Genomic DNA, 16,565 nt, shown 5'->3' with positions numbered 1-16,565 from the left:
GGGTAATGTACGCTAGCATACAACCGACCGTGCAACACCCACTTTGCCGTCTTGTCTATGAAGGCATCTATGAAGCGGTGCGGCAAAAACCAGAGCGAAAAAAAAGTGAAAAGGGAAACGTCCGCAGCCAACGTAGACGTCCGTGAAGGCTTTTCCTTTCGTCTTGTTTGCTTGCTCGGACCTGTGAGTGGTACGAAGCCAAAGCCCGCGATGGCCTCAGGCGCCTCTTGTGCACGCTACTGCGTGTGATGTGCTTGTGTCGATAGAATAAACACGTGCGCGTGCTTGCGTGCGCTTAGTTGTGCCGATGTGTGCCCGCCCCAGTAGACACGTTTGAAGACAGAGGGAACGCGAGTGTGCAAGATGGAGTAACGTCCGCGTGCGTGCGAAGCAGTCGCACAGACGCGCCTTGCAGCAGTGCGCCGACCCGGCCATCGGAGAGCGTGGCCTTTGCCTCAAACCCTACCCACCAGTGCCTCGCTGGTCGCATCACAGCCGCGCCCATCCACGACTACACCGCCGGCGTCAGCAGCGATACATCGCACTGACATCCCTACGCTGTGGGTACTGGATCTTGTCACGGCCGGAGGTAGTTCGGCATTAGCAGAGGTAGGGGGGTGGGGGGGGGTGGAAGCGGCCGCTTCGCTCCTCCGCACACAGACATAATGTGTGTGTGTGTGTTTGTGCGGGGGGGAGGGGTGGGGAAGTGCACTGGACCCTGAGATGCCGCGCACGGTGAGCTGTTGGCCCTCCGCTTACCTCCGTCATCGGAGGATAGACAGACGGGCAGAGGTAAAGAAAAAAAATGGTTTACATCCATGAGAGCAGAGAGAGGAAGGTAGCCCGGATACTCACGGCAAAGCCGCGGAGACACGAATGGTGCAACCAGAGTGAGACGCACGCAAAGGAAACGCAGAAAAACAGCACACACGCGCAAAAATGGACGAACTTACCCTGAACATGACCATCTACATCTGGGTGAGAAAGGTCGAGGAGGAGTGCTCTTTTCTTTCGATAGTCGGTCGTGCAGTTAGCTGCTCCTTGGCATGCGTCGCTATCTTTGCCGCCGTCGCGGAGAGCTCCTCTTGCGTCGGTGCTGTGCTGATTTCATCCATGTGAAAGCCCCAGACCTGGTCGAACTGCTTCGTGGATTGGCAGAGAATGTACCGTGCCCCCATGCACAACTGCTCGCCAACAAGAAGACTCGCCACCCCTTTGATTGACATACCGATTTGCTGAAACGTGAGGCCCTCTGTGATCTTCTCATACTCCACCTGCTGCGCGCGGAGCACTTTCGGTTGAACCGGGGAGGCGCCCATGTAGCGGCCGGTAATGCGCGTGTCAGCCACCCTCTCGTAGAGGGAGCTGTCCACAAAACCCATACTGCACTGCATGTGCTTGCGAGAAATGCGCCCATGAATGCGGTGAAACGACGTGCTGAGCAGTTGCACCTTCCAGGCCCAGTGAAAGTGCACATGCGGCGTCCAGCTGTAGTCGATTTCGTTGAGGAAGAGCAGAGCACGCTGCAGCTTCTTCTGGATTCCACCCTCGAGTAGCAGAAGGCGTGAGCGACGAGACGGAAACGGCGCGCTCAAAATGGAGTCCAGCGAGGCTTCCACATCATCCAGCAGTGTGCCCAGGTGCTTCTCTGCCGTGTCCTTGAGCGCCGCGAAACCTGCATACTCCTCGCACTTGGTTTCCAGAGATAAGAGGATGGAGGAGAAGTTCTCTATATTGCCGAGCAGCCGCACGCAGCGCGCCAGCAGGGCTAGGCGAGTGAACGCCTCGTCTTGGTTCACAGTCACTGTGGTGCGCAGGTAGGCCATCGTGTACTGCAGAATCCACTCCGCGGTGTGCGCAATGGCGACCACCTGGTAGGCTCTCGGGAGAAGATGCCTACGAGTGTACGTTTCCACCTCCACAGCGCCGTGCAGAACACGGGTTGTTGAGCCGCTCGCCGACGAGGGCGCATCTGCAGAGTCCGCAGGGCTTCCCGGGTTGCCTTCATCCTTCTCCGTACTAACATCCGCACCCCGCGGCACCAACACATCTTCCGTGAGTTCACCGCGCTCCATCGCGGCCAGCAGACGGGCTGCGGTATCAAGCAGATCCTCGAAAGAAAGCGGCGAGCTCTGCCGTAACAGCGCCTCCTCTACGGCCTGAATATTGTCATCCACCTCCGCACGTGCATCGCGGAGAGAGGAGGTGGTTCGTGATGTGGAGCGCAGCTGGTGTAGAAACTGCCGAACATCTTCGGAAGAGTTGCCCTCGAGAGCTGCAAGCGACGAGGCCGTAGAAGAAAGGGAAGTGCTGAGGGCATCCTCAGCGCCCGCCTCTGTAGATTTTTGATGCTCCTGGACCTGCATCGGACGGTGCTCTGCAGAGTCCTCGCCGAGCGTGGGTGGAGGAGCCACGACAGAGTCCTCCAGCTTCCTCTCCGCATGTCGGCACCACTTCCTTATGTCTATCCGCTCAAACAGCCTCTTCTCCTCTGGCTTGAGAGGCGGCAGCACCTTATGCGGGATATAGAAGCCGTCTTTCAACGACGTCGCGGCAGACTCACCCAAGCCCTTGGCGAGTGCCATGTGCTCCACCTGCCGGATTTTGTTAACTTGTTGCTGCTGCTTGCGGAAGCCCTCGCGCAACTCCCTCTCAAGTGCGTCGCGCGAGTACGCCGGCGGATGCGACTCCGACGCATTCTCCGCCGCACACATACGTGAGTAGTCCGCGCTCATCTTCGGCGCGCACACATGTACTTCTGCGCCTCTATTACGGGGCAGAGGGGACAGACATGAGAAAACGTCGGCACACGCACAGAGGCGCGGGCAATCGTCGCCATGGCGGTAGGCATTCGGCATGAAGCAGACAAAGAAGACAGAAAAAGAGTGTGCAGAGGGAAGGAGTGTGTGAGAACCGCAATTCCGTTTTTTCTCCTGTGTAGCAGTGGTCCGTTTCTGTGCCCTCCAAAAACGACGCAATCACCACTATCGCCCGCCCCCCCCCCCGGGGCTGCCACAGCGGGCACGTCGCGTGCGTGCGAAGCAGTCGCACAGACGCGCCTTGCAGCAGTGCGCCGACCCGGCCATCGGAGAGCGTGGCCTTTGCCTCAAACCCTACCCACCAGTGCCTCGCTGGTCGCATCACAGCCGCGCCCATCCACGACTACACCGCCGGCGTCAGCAGCGATACATCGCACTGACATCCCTACGCTGTGGGTACTGGATCTTGTCACGGCCGGAGGTAGTTCGGCATTAGCAGAGGTAGGGGGTGGGGGGGGGTGGAAGCGGCCGCTTCGCTCCTCCGCACACAGACATAATGTGTGTGTGTGTTTGTGCGGGGGGGAGGGGTGGGGAAGTGCACTGGACCCTGAGATGCCGCGCACGGTGAGCTGTTGGCCCTCCGCTTACCTCCATCATCGTGGAGAGAGATGCGAAGAAAAAGGACTGACCACAGGGCGTGAGTGGACTGTGTAGGGGGCCTTGATTGCATGGGCACCACACGAAAGCCGCCAAGAAGGTCTCGGGAGCACCGGTGACACCGCTGCTGTCATGGAATCCCATTTGTAAGGGTACAGCTTTTTGCCCTGCCTTCTGGGTAGTGCACGTTCGAAGAAGTGCCGTATCCTTCAGCATGCGTATATGCAGGGTTTTCGTCTGTGCGTGACAGCGAGAGAGGCACACAGAAAAGGCTGTGCAGGGAGAAAGGGGACGACACTTGCTCGCGTGGCGCACAAAAAGGGCAGTGACGCGCAGTTAGGCGGGGAGAACGATGAGACACTTCAGAAAGGTACCCAGGGACACACCCGCACAAACGCACACAGATGCCTTGAGAGAGCTGAGTTACAGAATGAGGTCCTTTGTGAGCAACAGCCAAAGAAGAAGCAGGAAGACAATTGCCACTACAGCTGCTGCAAAAACGCCGGACTCCTCCAGAATCCCTGTGTCGTCCCCCAACAAGAACTGTAGCACGAAGACGTAGTCGCGCGTGTGTCGGTGTGTCTCTAGCGGCTTACCGTCCATGGTTTCCACGTGCACCTTCGCCATGTGTTCTGTCACATCACTGCGCAGTTGCACCTTAGTGTCGCAGTTTGGGCTGCGTACCAGCCGCAGTCGAGTATGACTGGGGAAGTGCGCGCGGCACGTGAAGGTGTCCGGCGCCCGCGGCGAGCAGTAGTACGAGTATAGAAGCGTTACGCTCCTCTTCCTCTGGCGATGCTCTGGATAGGCAGCTGGTATGCTGCGCCACAAGATAGTCAAGTGGATGTCTGCCGACTGCCTCGTGCCCCAGTGCACGGGGACAGGGCTGACCACGTAGTAGAAAAGAGACTTCCAACATTGTGGGTTTGCGGAGGTCGACTTCGATGCCCCTGCCGTTGTCGTGCCCCCAAGAGGACCGTTCACGGCCCCAGGTAATGCCACCGCCGTCGTTGTCTTGAGCGGTCGTAGACAGCCGTCATTGGCCAGGTCGCACTCAGCCACGTCGCCGGCAATCAAGGCCTCGCCGACGTACACCAGCAGGTTGTCCTTCAGCCGCCCACATTCGCTCATCGGGAAGAAGAAGACATACCAGCCCTGCTGCAAGATGCGAATCAGTGGCGAAGACTCCGTCGCCGATCGGGCGGCAGCTTCGTCGCGAGTCTCCGTGACTCTTGTGAGGTAGTGCAGAGATGGATCTGTGCCCCTCTTTTGTAGCTCATACGACTGACGGAGACGGTACGAGCACGTGTTCAGCGTCGCCTGCGTGTGTAGGGTGCAGAGCTTGCACGGCACCGGCTCCACCTCGCATAACGAGTATAGAGCGAACAAATCTATGCCATCATCAAGGAGCGAGGACGCGCGGAGAAGCTGCTGATGGACTGCTGCATGGCGCGCTGCAGCGGAGTTTGCACCAGCTTGGGCGGGGGGACCAGTGGTTGCACGGCAAGCAGTGCGAGTGCCAGATACCGCGTCACCCGACCCCTCAACACCACTCTCTGCACGGAGACGATCGGATGAGGTGCTGTCTGGCGTGGGCGGATGGTAGCGCATTCGGTATAGACCCGAGAGGGGCGGTACGCGGTATGGTGGCACACCGACCGGGCGCCGTTGCACAGGGCTGCTTGCCGGGACGAACTCCATAGCTGCTGGGCTTAGCCGACACGCACGCCGCCGGCAAGCTACAGCGTCCAGAACGCGACGCGTCACTGAAAATAACGGTGAGAACGAGAGCGAGGAGCGGGCATGTGTGAATGGAGGCAGGCATTTGTTGAAAAAGAGAGAGAGATACACATCGGCAAAAGGAGGAAGTAAAGGGCCAGGGCGTGAAAGAAGCCGTGCATTTGCACAGGGTGCAACTTCTCGGATGCCCTTCACGAACACACCACATAAACACATGCGCGCCTATCCTCGTCCCAGAAGCCCATACCGGCAATTTCTTTGGTGGCCGAGACGATCATTGGGAGAGGGAATTCACACGATTTATCGACAGCGCATGTAGCGGAGGAGGGGGAGGGGGAATGCTCACACTGTGGTATCGAAGACGACTTCAACCCACGCCGCCATGCTCACAAGGAGAGCAAAAGTCCTTAAAAACGAAAGGATAGGCCACAGTGCCGAAGTCTATCTTGAGCTGAAAAAAATCAATTAGAAAGAGAGCATCGCCCGTGCTGCTCCGTGGATGTTTGCTGTTGTCCTTGTTTTCTTAGCGCGTGTGTCTGTGTCTGTGTCGGTGTCGGTGTGTGAGTGTAGAAAGAGTAGGGTGGGTGGGTTAGATGCTAACTCATGAGCGTCATGGTACAAGAGAAAGAGAGAAAGAGGTATATAAAACAAACAACAGCAGAAAAGGCGGCGATGGCGGTGGAGAGGCAGAAGATTCACTTGCTCCGTGCTTCTTACTATTTGCTTTGTTTGTGGGCGTTGTGCCAGCCGCCTCGCTCCCACCCCGCTCCTCCCTCCCTCACCGTCGGCGTTTTTGCTTCAGTCGGAGGTGGTGGTGGTTAATCGCGAAAAAAAGAGGAAGAGAAAAATAATAATGATAACCAAGCGAGTGACGATCCGCAATTACACACGCACACACACGTAGAGAGAGACATCGAGGGAGGCGGAGAGGGCAGAAGGTTGGCTGTGCACGCGTCTCCAAACTCTGCACTTGGATCTTGACCTCGCAACCTCTCCCCTTGCCTTGCTTGTGGTGAAAGCAAGTTCTTCAAAAAAGAAAAACAGATTGCAGCGCTCAGAAACAGGGCATCTAGATCGATTGCCCTTATGAGCCTACGGTGCTTTATCACGGACCCTTCCAGCGGCGCTTCGCTCGTCGTCGTCACTGCTACTATCGCTGCTGCTGGTGCTGCCGGAGCTGCTACTGCTGGGGCTGATACAGCTGGTATCGCTACTGCTGCTGTTACTGAAGGTAGAGCTGGAACTGCTGCTGTCCGAGCCGGAGTCCGTTGTGAGCGTCTCCTGTTGCTTCGACTCAGGGCGGATGGAGTGACACAGAAGACACTCGCGGAACTTGGCGGATATCATCACCTGGCACCGACTACAGTACCAGTAGATGGTGTCAAGTTGATGCGTTGGCGGGTTCCACTGGATTTGAGACTCATCAGAGTTCGCATAGTAGACATGGCGGGTCTTGGGATCATAGAACTCATACCAGTCCTCGCCAACGTGGGAGAAGACGCAGTCGCGAGTGTCGTGCATGCCACCGCAGTCGCGGCACAGGTACTTCTTGATGCGGCACTGCGACGCCGAGTGTCCCTGCTGACCACACTGGCGGCAGCCCCGCTCTGCATCCATCAGCGGGTAGTTCTCCGGATGCTGCTGCAGTCGATCGCAGTACACTGTCCAGTGCGTCTTGCCGCAAATGTGGCAGTGAAAGTCGCGCGGCACTGGAGTTTTCTCGTTAATGACATTATGACGATGCCGAGAGCTGCCGCCGCTGCTGCGGTGATGGTGGTGCTTCTTGACACTGTGTCGACTTTCCTTCCGCCGCTCGCGGCGACTCTCTCGCCTCTCACTGTGTCGGCTATGGCTCATTGCGCTTGCAATAAAGCGTGGGGAGAAGAAAGGAAAACTCGCCCAAGGAGCTGGCAGGAGAAAGGGGTAGAATGCACGCGCACACACCACATAAGCGACACAACTCAGCCCCTCAGCCGTTAAACAACCGCGAAAAGGCCAGGCACGTGTCAGAGTGAGAAACGGGCGGAGGGTATGATGTACTGGTGCACGTGTGTGTGAGTGTGTGTACGTGCGTCTCGGTTCCAGTGCGCGCACGTGCTCTAAATAAATGCCGCCGTGGATGCCTGAAAGCCTACAAGAATGCTAAGATCCGCTTAGCTACCTTTTTTTTTCATCGCCTGCGCGCTCACCTCTTAGCAAAAGCGCTGAACACTGTGGATGCCACCCAATGAACACGAAGCACACAGAAGAGCCGACCGCTTCTTTGAAACTTGAGGCGGCGAGACACGGCCGCCGTCGCACGCAAGGCGCGGCAGGGGTGATGTGTGAGGCGGTGAGGGAGGGAAGGGCGAGGTGTTTGAAGGCATGAGAGGCAAGGGGAAATGCTTGCTAGCTCGGCCGAAGACCGTGCACATAGGTGTGTGCGTCAAGCACTTGCACACAAGAACCAGAGGCGCATCATTGACCACGGGTGGCCCAGGGCGCCTTCCATCCCCGCGCCTGGAATTAGGCACACTACGAACCCAGAGAACGTGGCAGGGAGGGGGGAGAATACCGCGCCAAGGCACGCAGCATTATTTCGTGTTGGGTCACGATCGAGTCGGCAGACGCGCTTCCGTCGCCAGCACGCCTCCCAGAAACGGCAAGAAGAAAAAGAACACGAGAAGACATCGTGTGCAGTGGCGTCGGCGCCCGGGCGAGATCAACTAGGTTCCTATAGCGATCGCTTCGACGCCTTCCACAGAGCTTCGCCCTGCTCAACAATGAAGCGTGTCGCGGCCTCCTGCCGAGCGGAAGCTTGCGCGCTCAACATGTACGACTCTGGCACTGTCCCGCACGACAGCCGCCACATCTGCTCGGCCTCGCTGTCCTTTTCGCAAACTGGTGCCATGGCTTGCAAGTTAATCGCCTCACCTGCCTTCAGCGGCCGCTCCGGGACGACATAGATCCACTTGCCGTTTGCCTGCCCCTGGAAGTCATACCCAAACTTCTCTCTGAAGAAGGTGGCCATCTTCTCTGCAGACTTTTCACGCGAGGTTCGTGCGACCACGTACGCATTTGTAGCTGTTCCGCCGTGTGGGAAGAGGTGGACCACCGGGACAATACCGATCGACCGCACAGCCCCAATAGATAGCGGCGTGGAGTGCGACAGGGACACACTGACAGCCCAGCGTAGCTCATGCAACGGTACCTTGTTCACAAGAGGGCCGCCGCTGATGTAGTTGCGGATCATCTGCAGCAGCACATCGGCAAGGCAGGTTTCATTGGAGTCGAAGACAACTTCCTCGTCAAAATACGGCGCGTTTTGCAGCGTCGGTACTTTACTCAGCAGTTTTGCGAACAAGTGTCGAGGATCCGTTAGTGGGCTGCTCTTGGCCGTGATAAGGTCGGAGACGATCATCCCGAGAGAAGCAAAGAAAAACTGGCAGATGTCAGCATCGCTGTTCTCGCCGGTGTTGAGCTTGTGAAATTCCGCCTCGCGCTTGGCATCATAGAGGTTGTTGCGGTCGTCGGTGCTCGCTGATGGGTCGCTCGACTCCGTGTTTGCGTCCTTGAAGCCAATGATCAAGTCTTCTGGGATCGCAAGAAGAGGGGTGAAGGCGTCCACGTCCTCCTTCACGCGAAAAACGTGCTCTCGAAACGCGCTGCGGTGCCGAGTCATTTCCACGGTAGGGTGCAGGAAAACATGGTGATCATGGCACCACATCATCAGCTGATAGAACGAGTGTGTATCGGCCCGCACAGACAGGTCCATCGCGTACTGCTTGTAAAGACGCCGGCGATGCATCATGTGGAGATGAAGCCGGTTAGTGGGAACCCTCGCGATTGAGTCTCTGTAGGATGAGGCGGCCTGAGCCTCATCGTCCTCTGTTCTTTCGCGTGTCCGCGCCACCGGGAACACAGCGCCTGCCTCGCACATCGCCTTGTGCCGCTGCCTCGACAAACCACGAATCCAATCATCCGCCATTGTGAGCGATGCCGCCGCATCGCTGACGCAATACACCGCCGGTGTCTCCATAGCAGCACAGACTTGTCCTCGAAGGGTCCTGAAAGTCCTAAAAAGACAAATCGGCGTCTTGAGTTTTTACAGGATAGATATTCTCGCTCAATCGCAAAAAAAAATCAAGAGAGGCTCCGCTTCGCAAGATGTGCAGAGAGTTCGAAGATCCCACACTACGAGAGCGCAGAGAAGGAAACGGGAACATCGGAGCGATCCTTGGCAGTGATGCGTTCGTGCAGAGAGGCACATTGCCTCGCACCCTGCGCGTACTGCGGCTCCTACGGCAAGACCGCAGTGCTGCGGTTCGCGCCACAGGCAGCAAAGGGAAAATGTTATCTTTGATGCGTCGCTTTCATCCGGGGAAGACCCGTCCTCCGCCAACAAGTGCGAGGCCCACCACAGCCGCCATTCCCTGGTGCGCACAGCACACACACACACACACACAGACTGTCCGACATTGCCACCGAGTGGCGCCCTCAGCTGAAGTGAATTAAGCATTGGGATAGAGTGTGGTATGTCTGTCGGCACAGCGCCGGAGCGCTACGGCAAAGGAGCATACCTGCATGGCATCACGCGGCGCACACGGCGGGACACACAAGAGAGCGAGAGAAAGACAGATACACAGGCCTAGCAGCCAGGCGCACGCGCCAACAGCAGCAGTCCCCACTGGCACACGCTTCGAGTCTAGCAGTGCGATAAGAGTTTCGAGCTCACCAGAGACGCGTCCCGTCGGAGAGCGACCCCACCACACGAAAGATGCACCAGCGAGGCGGAGCAACAACACTCACGCACCCGCGCGCTACCCGCAGCAGAGCGCGCACGCACACACCAGCATGCACTCGCGCGCCATCTCCGTCCACAAATATCACCGCTATACGATGGGCAACGACGTATGAGCAGCGGTTGGGGTGACGTCATACAGCAGCGGCCAGCGCCACACCTAGGCACACGCACACACACACAGACAAGGCAAGTGCGCCCTCAGATCGGAGCGAAAGATGAAGTTCAAACGGTGATCGTCAGCGACGCATCGGACGCTAGCAGTAGTAGAGAGGACTTTATCATCATAAACGGTGCAGGCATACACACACACACAGCCACAAAGCAGAAAACGCGCGCGCACACACAGACAGGGAAAACCGCAGCCCGGACAGGCCCAGAGCACGGCCCGATCGTTCTCACGCCGCTTTGGTAGTGCACGTAGCCGAACAGACACTGTCAGCTCACACTGCGTAGCTGACGTTTCGCTGACGTAGAGACGCATTTTGGTGGTCGTTGCCACTGGCGCGCCCAACCTCGCTCACTGATAGAAGTGCCTTGAGAGACAGACATCGCTTCTCTTCGCCGAGAGCCCAAATCTCCTCACATGGCTCGCCTGAAACCAGAATCGAAAACGATCTTGCTGTCCTAACTTACGCTACAAGGAATTCAACAAGACTGACCTCCAGCGCCTATTCGAGACAGCGTCGAAGAACACACGACAAGCACACCCAAAAAAAATCTACAACAGGAACCGAATCCCCGTTACGCTCACATGGCACCGAAGCACAGAATAGACTTTCTCCGGAGACGGCCAGCGGCACAAACGCGAAAGCTAGGCGTACAGAAAACCGATCCTCCACTGAATAAGCACAAAACCATACACCTTTTCACTGAGTTCCGACGTAACCTTGCATCCTGAACGAGCCCACAACTACACACGCACCTAAACACAGTTCACCCGGCCATTGTCGCGCGACGCCCACATCCTGGTCGTCGAGGGCGGGCCGGCTGCAGTTGCACCGGGCCGCGTCCAGGGCCCTGCTCCACGGCAGTGGCGGGGGTGTCCGTGCCGCGGGTAACACGGTAGGGGGAGGAAAGAGGTGGGTGGCCGGCGTACATGCCGGGTGAGCTCGAGCAGGAAGGCGCCTCAGGCCGCGGCATTCCACAATGTGATGCGGCGACCCTCCACATGGGAGTCTGGAGGACCCGACGGCGCAGTTCGGTGATCGGGTGGAGCTCCACACGCCGCGGGCCCGCCACAATGAAGACGCGAGGCCCTCGGACACACCTTTGTGGGACTCCGCACGGAAACGGGGGCTCCTCGACTGCTCCATGTGAGTCGTGAGCGCAGGCGAGCGGTAAGGACGGGAGCCGGACTGCTGTAGTTCAGGTGTGTCTTCCAGATGGTGCGCCGACGTCTCTAGGTACATCTTCACCAACATGTTGGCCTGCTCTCTCGCGCAGAGGTAGCGGTCACCCTGTCTCGTCGCTGGCGCGCACAGCGCACATGCAGAATGAGTGGTGGTGTGGGGAGGGGGGAGGGGAGGGGAGGGAGCATGAATAGCCCGTATCCACGCCCACTATCGAGAGCCCCTGGCGGTGAGAGCGTTGCAGGCCTGCACCCATCCCTCAACCCTGGTTCCTCGGAGCTCTTTCAGGAGCATACCCGCGAGAAGGCAGCGCACCGGCGACGCAGAGGGCACCGCATCAAGGGCGGCTTTCGTGTGCGTCAGTTTCCGCGTCCAGAGCAGTCTACAAGCGGCCTTACCACATGGGGCAGCTTTCTCGGTGGCTGCTGCTAGTAGGCACCGGCTGTGATGCATCCTTGACGGATACTCTGCAGTTGTGCGTCCGTGTGGTGGGGTTGTGGTGGGCGCGACGGCATGGACGATCCCGCCTTCCCTCCCCTTGCTGCGCTATCCGGGTCGCCGCGGGGGGCGGTGCCCCAGTCGCACATGACGCAGTCGAGCGCCAGGGTGACGCGCGGGGACGTCTCCGTGGCTCCGTCTGCGCCGTGCCGTGTCGGGGCGTCGTCATCATCGCCTGCGCACGTCATGCACATGAGACACTGAGCCCAACCGTGCAGAATGGTCTCCGTCAGGCCGGGTCGCCCCTTCGTGCCCCGCATCGGGTGGTGCGAGCCCGCATTCACTCCAATGACGTGAGCACTGCGTGCAACGTCACTAGGTATCCGACTGAGAGCAGCCTGTGCCACCGGGTCAGTCGTGGAAAGGTAGGTGGGCGTGACATGTGCTCGTCTAGCAGCGTCATCGCAGCAAGGGCGGGCCATCCCTGCTTCCCCTTTGCCCCGGAGAACGGAGGGGGGGGGAGGGGGAGGGCCTACACCGCAATGCGGAATACCTGGAAGACTAAATGCCTTGCAGGCCTGTGGGGGCCGGATGCGCACCCTCTCTCAGCCTGCAGAGCACAGGCACGCAGCGAGGATTCGGCAAGGAGCCGGGACACCCAGCACCGTTTGGCGCCGCTCAGCCCACCGCGGCCGCACCGCACACGGCGCAGGCGCGGCCCGGGACTACACTCGACGTCGCCGCGTCGGAGCAAAAGCACAGAACACAAGAGGGGGAGGCGTGTACGTTTCGAATCCTTGACACGACTCGTAGTCAGCCGGTGCAAACCTGATCATCATGACCGCGAGCCACTTCGCCACAGCGCCAGCCCAGCCCTTTCCGTCGGCACGCACAGTCCGCAGCCGTACACGAGGGCACGCTCTGGGCTTTCCCCACACAGAGTAGGTGCTGCATCCTGATCGAAAGCTGAGGTGGCCGGCATCAGGAGGCGCGGAGAGACAAACTTTCAGATAAGACAGCAGTTAGCATCGTGAAAGAACAGCAAGCCACGGAAGAGAAAGGAGCAGAGAGGAGCTCAATGAGAGTATCGGGAAAAAGAATGAACAGCAAAATGGCTACCGATAGAAGTTCGTAAAAGGATAGCGAAAACGAGCTGCGCTCACACCCATGCTCACACACACACAAATACAAGCACACATCAAAGATGCGTGAGGAGGAGGAAACGCAAAAAAAAATTGACTGTGAAAGAGTTCGACAACATATATATATATTTCTGTGCGCTTGTAGTCTTTTCGATCGCTACTCACGTTTACGACGATGGTGAGATGCCTTTGGAGGGGTGGGGGTATCGTCCCTTCAACGCGGGTCTGCGTTGTGTGTCATAGAGCGTGCAGTACAGAGAGGAAGAGAGAACATGATAAAAAAAAGAGACTTCTGCTGTGTCACGCGGCGCCTCGTTTCTGCCCTCACACATACAACCACCCACCCACCCGTACACACGCATACGCGTCTACATCCTTTCCACAGTACCTCTCTTCTTTCTCTGCTGTAGAGACTGAAGAAGACAAAAGGGCAGAACTGGCCCCATCTCTTATATGTGCCTTACGTGCGCGTTGGAGGGAGACACGAAGCAACACAGAGGAGGTGGGCCCTTGCGTCTCCTCGGAAAAGTTTCGCCTTTTTTCGGGAACGTGCTTTGTTTTCACGCGAAGGACGAGGTAAGGCCGGGCTAGCGCATCCGAAGAAACACTTTCTCACAGACAAAAATACACATCACACAACGAATGGATTAATGAGTTCTCGCTTTCTTCGTTTTGGTTGATGAAGGCGGTGAGATACTCTGGCGTGCTCAACACGACGACAAGCCCTGCCGTTATCCACCTCTGGGTCCGATGAGCCCTCGTATCGAGGGCCGAATAATATAGTGGCCTGTGTGTCTGTATCTCTGTGTGCGTGTGTGTATCTGCCTGCTTTTGCTACCCGAATGCTTGTAGGATTTCCGTCTCATCAGCGCGCGTTCCCTCTGCTTCTCTTTACCACCGCCTCTCCACTCGTAAAACAAAGGGAGGAATCAGACCCACCCCTCGCAGCGCGTAAACGCACCGTTAGCCATCACACCGACACAGAACCCCAGAAATCGTTGACCAACGAATGTTGAGAAGAGGAGCAACAAGAGGGTGCGCCTGGAGACGAAGGGCAAAAGAGCGACGGCGACAACGACGAGAAGAAAAAAAAAGAGGAGGAGCGGGGCGCCCTTCCATGAAAAGCGAAAGAAAAGGAGGTCAGCAGAACAACAAAAAACAACAACGAAATGGGCGCCCCCTTCGCGCAGACAAGAGGCAAAGGTGCGTGGGCAGGTGAGCAAGACAGGCACACACACGCACACGCGAAGCAAAATAAATGCCTCCATTCTCCGTGGCAGCACCACAACAGAAAGATAACCGAAAGAAGAAAAAGGTACCAATACACTCATCAGCGGAATACACACTTAAGAACAAGTGTGAACAGCTCCGGAGGATGGTGATGGAAAAGAGAGTCGGAGAAGAGGGAGAGGGTGTGTGGGGGCGGGGAGCAACCCTATGAGCCAGCGGTGATCGGATTCAAAGAAAAGGTGCACTATAATCTGCCTTCAAGAAGATGGGCAATATGAAAGAGACGCAGATGCAGGTAGCCATCAAAGAAAAAGGTGGCGAACAATATGAAGGCGAGACACACCATCGGAATCAGGCCTCGCTGAACATAGGCGATCATGATGGACTGGCAAGGGTAGCTGTCGTACTGCATGTGAAAGCAATTGCAGAGCCTCTTATCCACGTAAATGCTGGTGCACGGGATGGTGATGCCGCTGCACCGCTGAGCACTGTAGAAGCCGCACAATCGAGGCGCCATGACATCGCTCTCCACGAAACTGAGGAGTCGCTCATAACTCGCATGCCCACCAATGATAATCATCGCCATTGTGGAGCAGGCAGTGGCACTCAGTGTGAAGAAGGCGCGCATCGACGCCACGAAAATGCCGTCACGAATCGGAAGTGACATACGAATCGCGTGAAGCGAAGTGCAGGCGGTGGCGAGGACAGAGACAATAACCGTGCAAAAGATGTACGGGTAAACCTTGGCAAAGTAAATGCCAACTATGTTGGGCTCGGCAGTCAAGATCGTCGTGAGCATGTAAATGAGCAGCACCAGCGTCACGATCATCTCCATCACAGCAATGCTCAGGGTTTGCTGCGGCAGATGCGTAAGAAAGAGGATGCCGGTCAGACGGAAGAGCCCTTGCGGTGCCCTGTAAGCGCGCAGCGCGTTGCGGCGGTTCTGCTCCTTCTTCTTCTTTACGCGCTTGACGTCTCGGTCGATCTTGATGAGGTGCGCAAGCTCCTCGCGGGTGGTGCGCTCGAGCAGATCGTTGTCAAGGTCTGGACAGTTGCAGCGAGACGTGATGAAGGCGCGCAGCGGAACACAGCGCGGGTTGTTGCCTTGAGAGGTGTGAATAATATATCGCCGCACGAACATGCGCAGGCACTGCATGTCGAAATACTCCTTCGTTGGGTCACGGAAAATAGAGTAGAAGCTGCTTTGCGGATCGACTCCAAACTCAACGCGGTGGATGTGCGATCGAGAAAAGGTGACATACGGTATCGGCCCCATCGTGCCCTTCTGCTGCTGCATGCGGTTGCGCACCCGCGTCGCCTCCTCCGCGTGTGTCTCTCCGAGCGCGTTCAACAGCGCCGGCATCTCCTGGTGCTCCGTAACGCTGATGCTATGGTGGTCGAAGTCGAAGTCGAAGTTGTCGTCGTCGTCCTTTGGCTTCTGGATACTCTCGGCAACGACAGGGTTGCGCACGCAGTTGAGGTTGTCGTTGCTGTAGTTTGCCTCGATTTCCTCGCGTGCCGTGCCGCCGTGGCCGCCACTGGAAATGCCCTCCACGGCACAGTTCGACGGCGCGACGGCGACGCCTTGTTGTGAAGACTTCAAGTTTTCATCGGCACGAAAAGCGTGGCGACGCTCTAATTTGTGAAGTTGGAAGTCCTCCTCGGTGTACCGGTGCACGTGGATCAGCATGACGGTTTCCTTATTTATCGTACCAATCAGGCCCTCGTAAAAGAAAGAGCGGGTCTCACCGTTAATAGTGGTGTCGCCCTTGAAGGTGACGCATCGCCCAACCAGCTTCAACTCCGGCGGAGAAATCAAGGGCATGTGCTCGATCGGCTTGTCCAGGTGAATCACGGTACTGTTGACCACCTCTTCAATGGGTGGTTCCTGCACCTCTTCCGGCTGCTGCGGATCTGGGGCCGAGGGGGCCGCCACGCCCACGCCGCGTGCACGCTGCACAAAAGCCGAAGCACTCGCGTCATTGAGAGACACGGCAGACGCGCCGTGATCATCGAAGGATGCGACTCTATTTACATGGGGGCCAGCTTCATCCAACTGAGCAGAAAAGCTCCAGTCTGTTTGCTGTGCGGCTGTCGGCGCCCCCGCGTCCGCCTGGATCACTCCCATCCGAATCGAGTCCGTTGCCGGGAGCATCTTTATCTTTCGGTGCTATCCCTGCAGAAACTGGATCGCAGGTTGTTCTTCGTGTCCACAGCAGCGGGTCTGCGGGTGAAAATCGAGACGCCGTTTCCGTTTGGTTGTGGTGGTGGTTCCTCCTTCGCACCGTACGGCGTGGGAGAAAGATTTTTCGGTGGTACACCGAACGAAAGACCGAAGTGAGAAGTAAAGATGAGGCGCCCTGCTGAGTCTCCACAAAAATCACACCGGCACACACACACGCACGCCCAAAGGGAGGGGTGAGAGGCAGTGAGAGGGGGAACCAAACACGAAATCCGCAGCAAAGAC

General features: G+C 57.6%; 5 protein-coding genes across 5 annotated transcripts; all 5 read right to left on the bottom strand.

Moving 5' to 3' along the window:
* Positions 1-968: 968 nt before the first annotated feature.
* On the bottom strand, positions 969-2,735 carry LINJ_34_2940 (conserved hypothetical protein; the record flags this gene model as incomplete). The annotated part of the gene is made up of 1 exon (XM_001468766.1): positions 969-2,735. One exon carries the CDS (start codon positions 2,733-2,735, stop codon positions 969-971), a length of 1,767 nt encoding a protein of 588 aa, XP_001468803.1.
* Positions 2,736-3,839: 1,104 nt separating this feature from the next.
* LINJ_34_2930 (conserved hypothetical protein) lies at positions 3,840-5,117 on the bottom strand (the record flags this gene model as incomplete). The annotated part of the gene is made up of 1 exon (XM_001468767.1): positions 3,840-5,117. One exon carries the CDS (start codon positions 5,115-5,117, stop codon positions 3,840-3,842), a length of 1,278 nt encoding a protein of 425 aa, XP_001468804.1.
* Positions 5,118-6,248: 1,131 nt separating this feature from the next.
* Positions 6,249-7,013, bottom strand: LINJ_34_2920 (conserved hypothetical protein; the record flags this gene model as incomplete). Its single annotated transcript, XM_001468768.1, has 1 exon — positions 6,249-7,013. One exon carries the CDS (start codon positions 7,011-7,013, stop codon positions 6,249-6,251), a length of 765 nt encoding a protein of 254 aa, XP_001468805.1.
* Positions 7,014-7,869: 856 nt separating this feature from the next.
* On the bottom strand, positions 7,870-9,174 carry LINJ_34_2910 (conserved hypothetical protein; the record flags this gene model as incomplete). The annotated part of the gene is made up of 1 exon (XM_001468769.1): positions 7,870-9,174. The coding sequence occupies one exon, from the start codon at positions 9,172-9,174 to the stop codon at positions 7,870-7,872; it is 1,305 nt and encodes a 434-aa protein (XP_001468806.1).
* A 5,168-nt stretch (positions 9,175-14,342) lies between these two features.
* LINJ_34_2900 (conserved hypothetical protein) lies at positions 14,343-16,253 on the bottom strand (the record flags this gene model as incomplete). Its single annotated transcript, XM_001468615.1, has 1 exon — positions 14,343-16,253. One exon carries the CDS (start codon positions 16,251-16,253, stop codon positions 14,343-14,345), a length of 1,911 nt encoding a protein of 636 aa, XP_001468652.1.
* Positions 16,254-16,565: the final 312 nt, after the last annotated feature.

The sequence above is a fragment of the Leishmania infantum genome, chromosome 34 (genome assembly GCF_000002875.2).
Source record: "Leishmania infantum JPCM5 genome chromosome 34".
NCBI lineage: Eukaryota > Euglenozoa > Kinetoplastea > Trypanosomatida > Trypanosomatidae > Leishmania > Leishmania infantum.
Note: the sequence above shows the minus strand (reverse complement) of the source record. Positions and strands in the feature narration are given on the sequence as shown.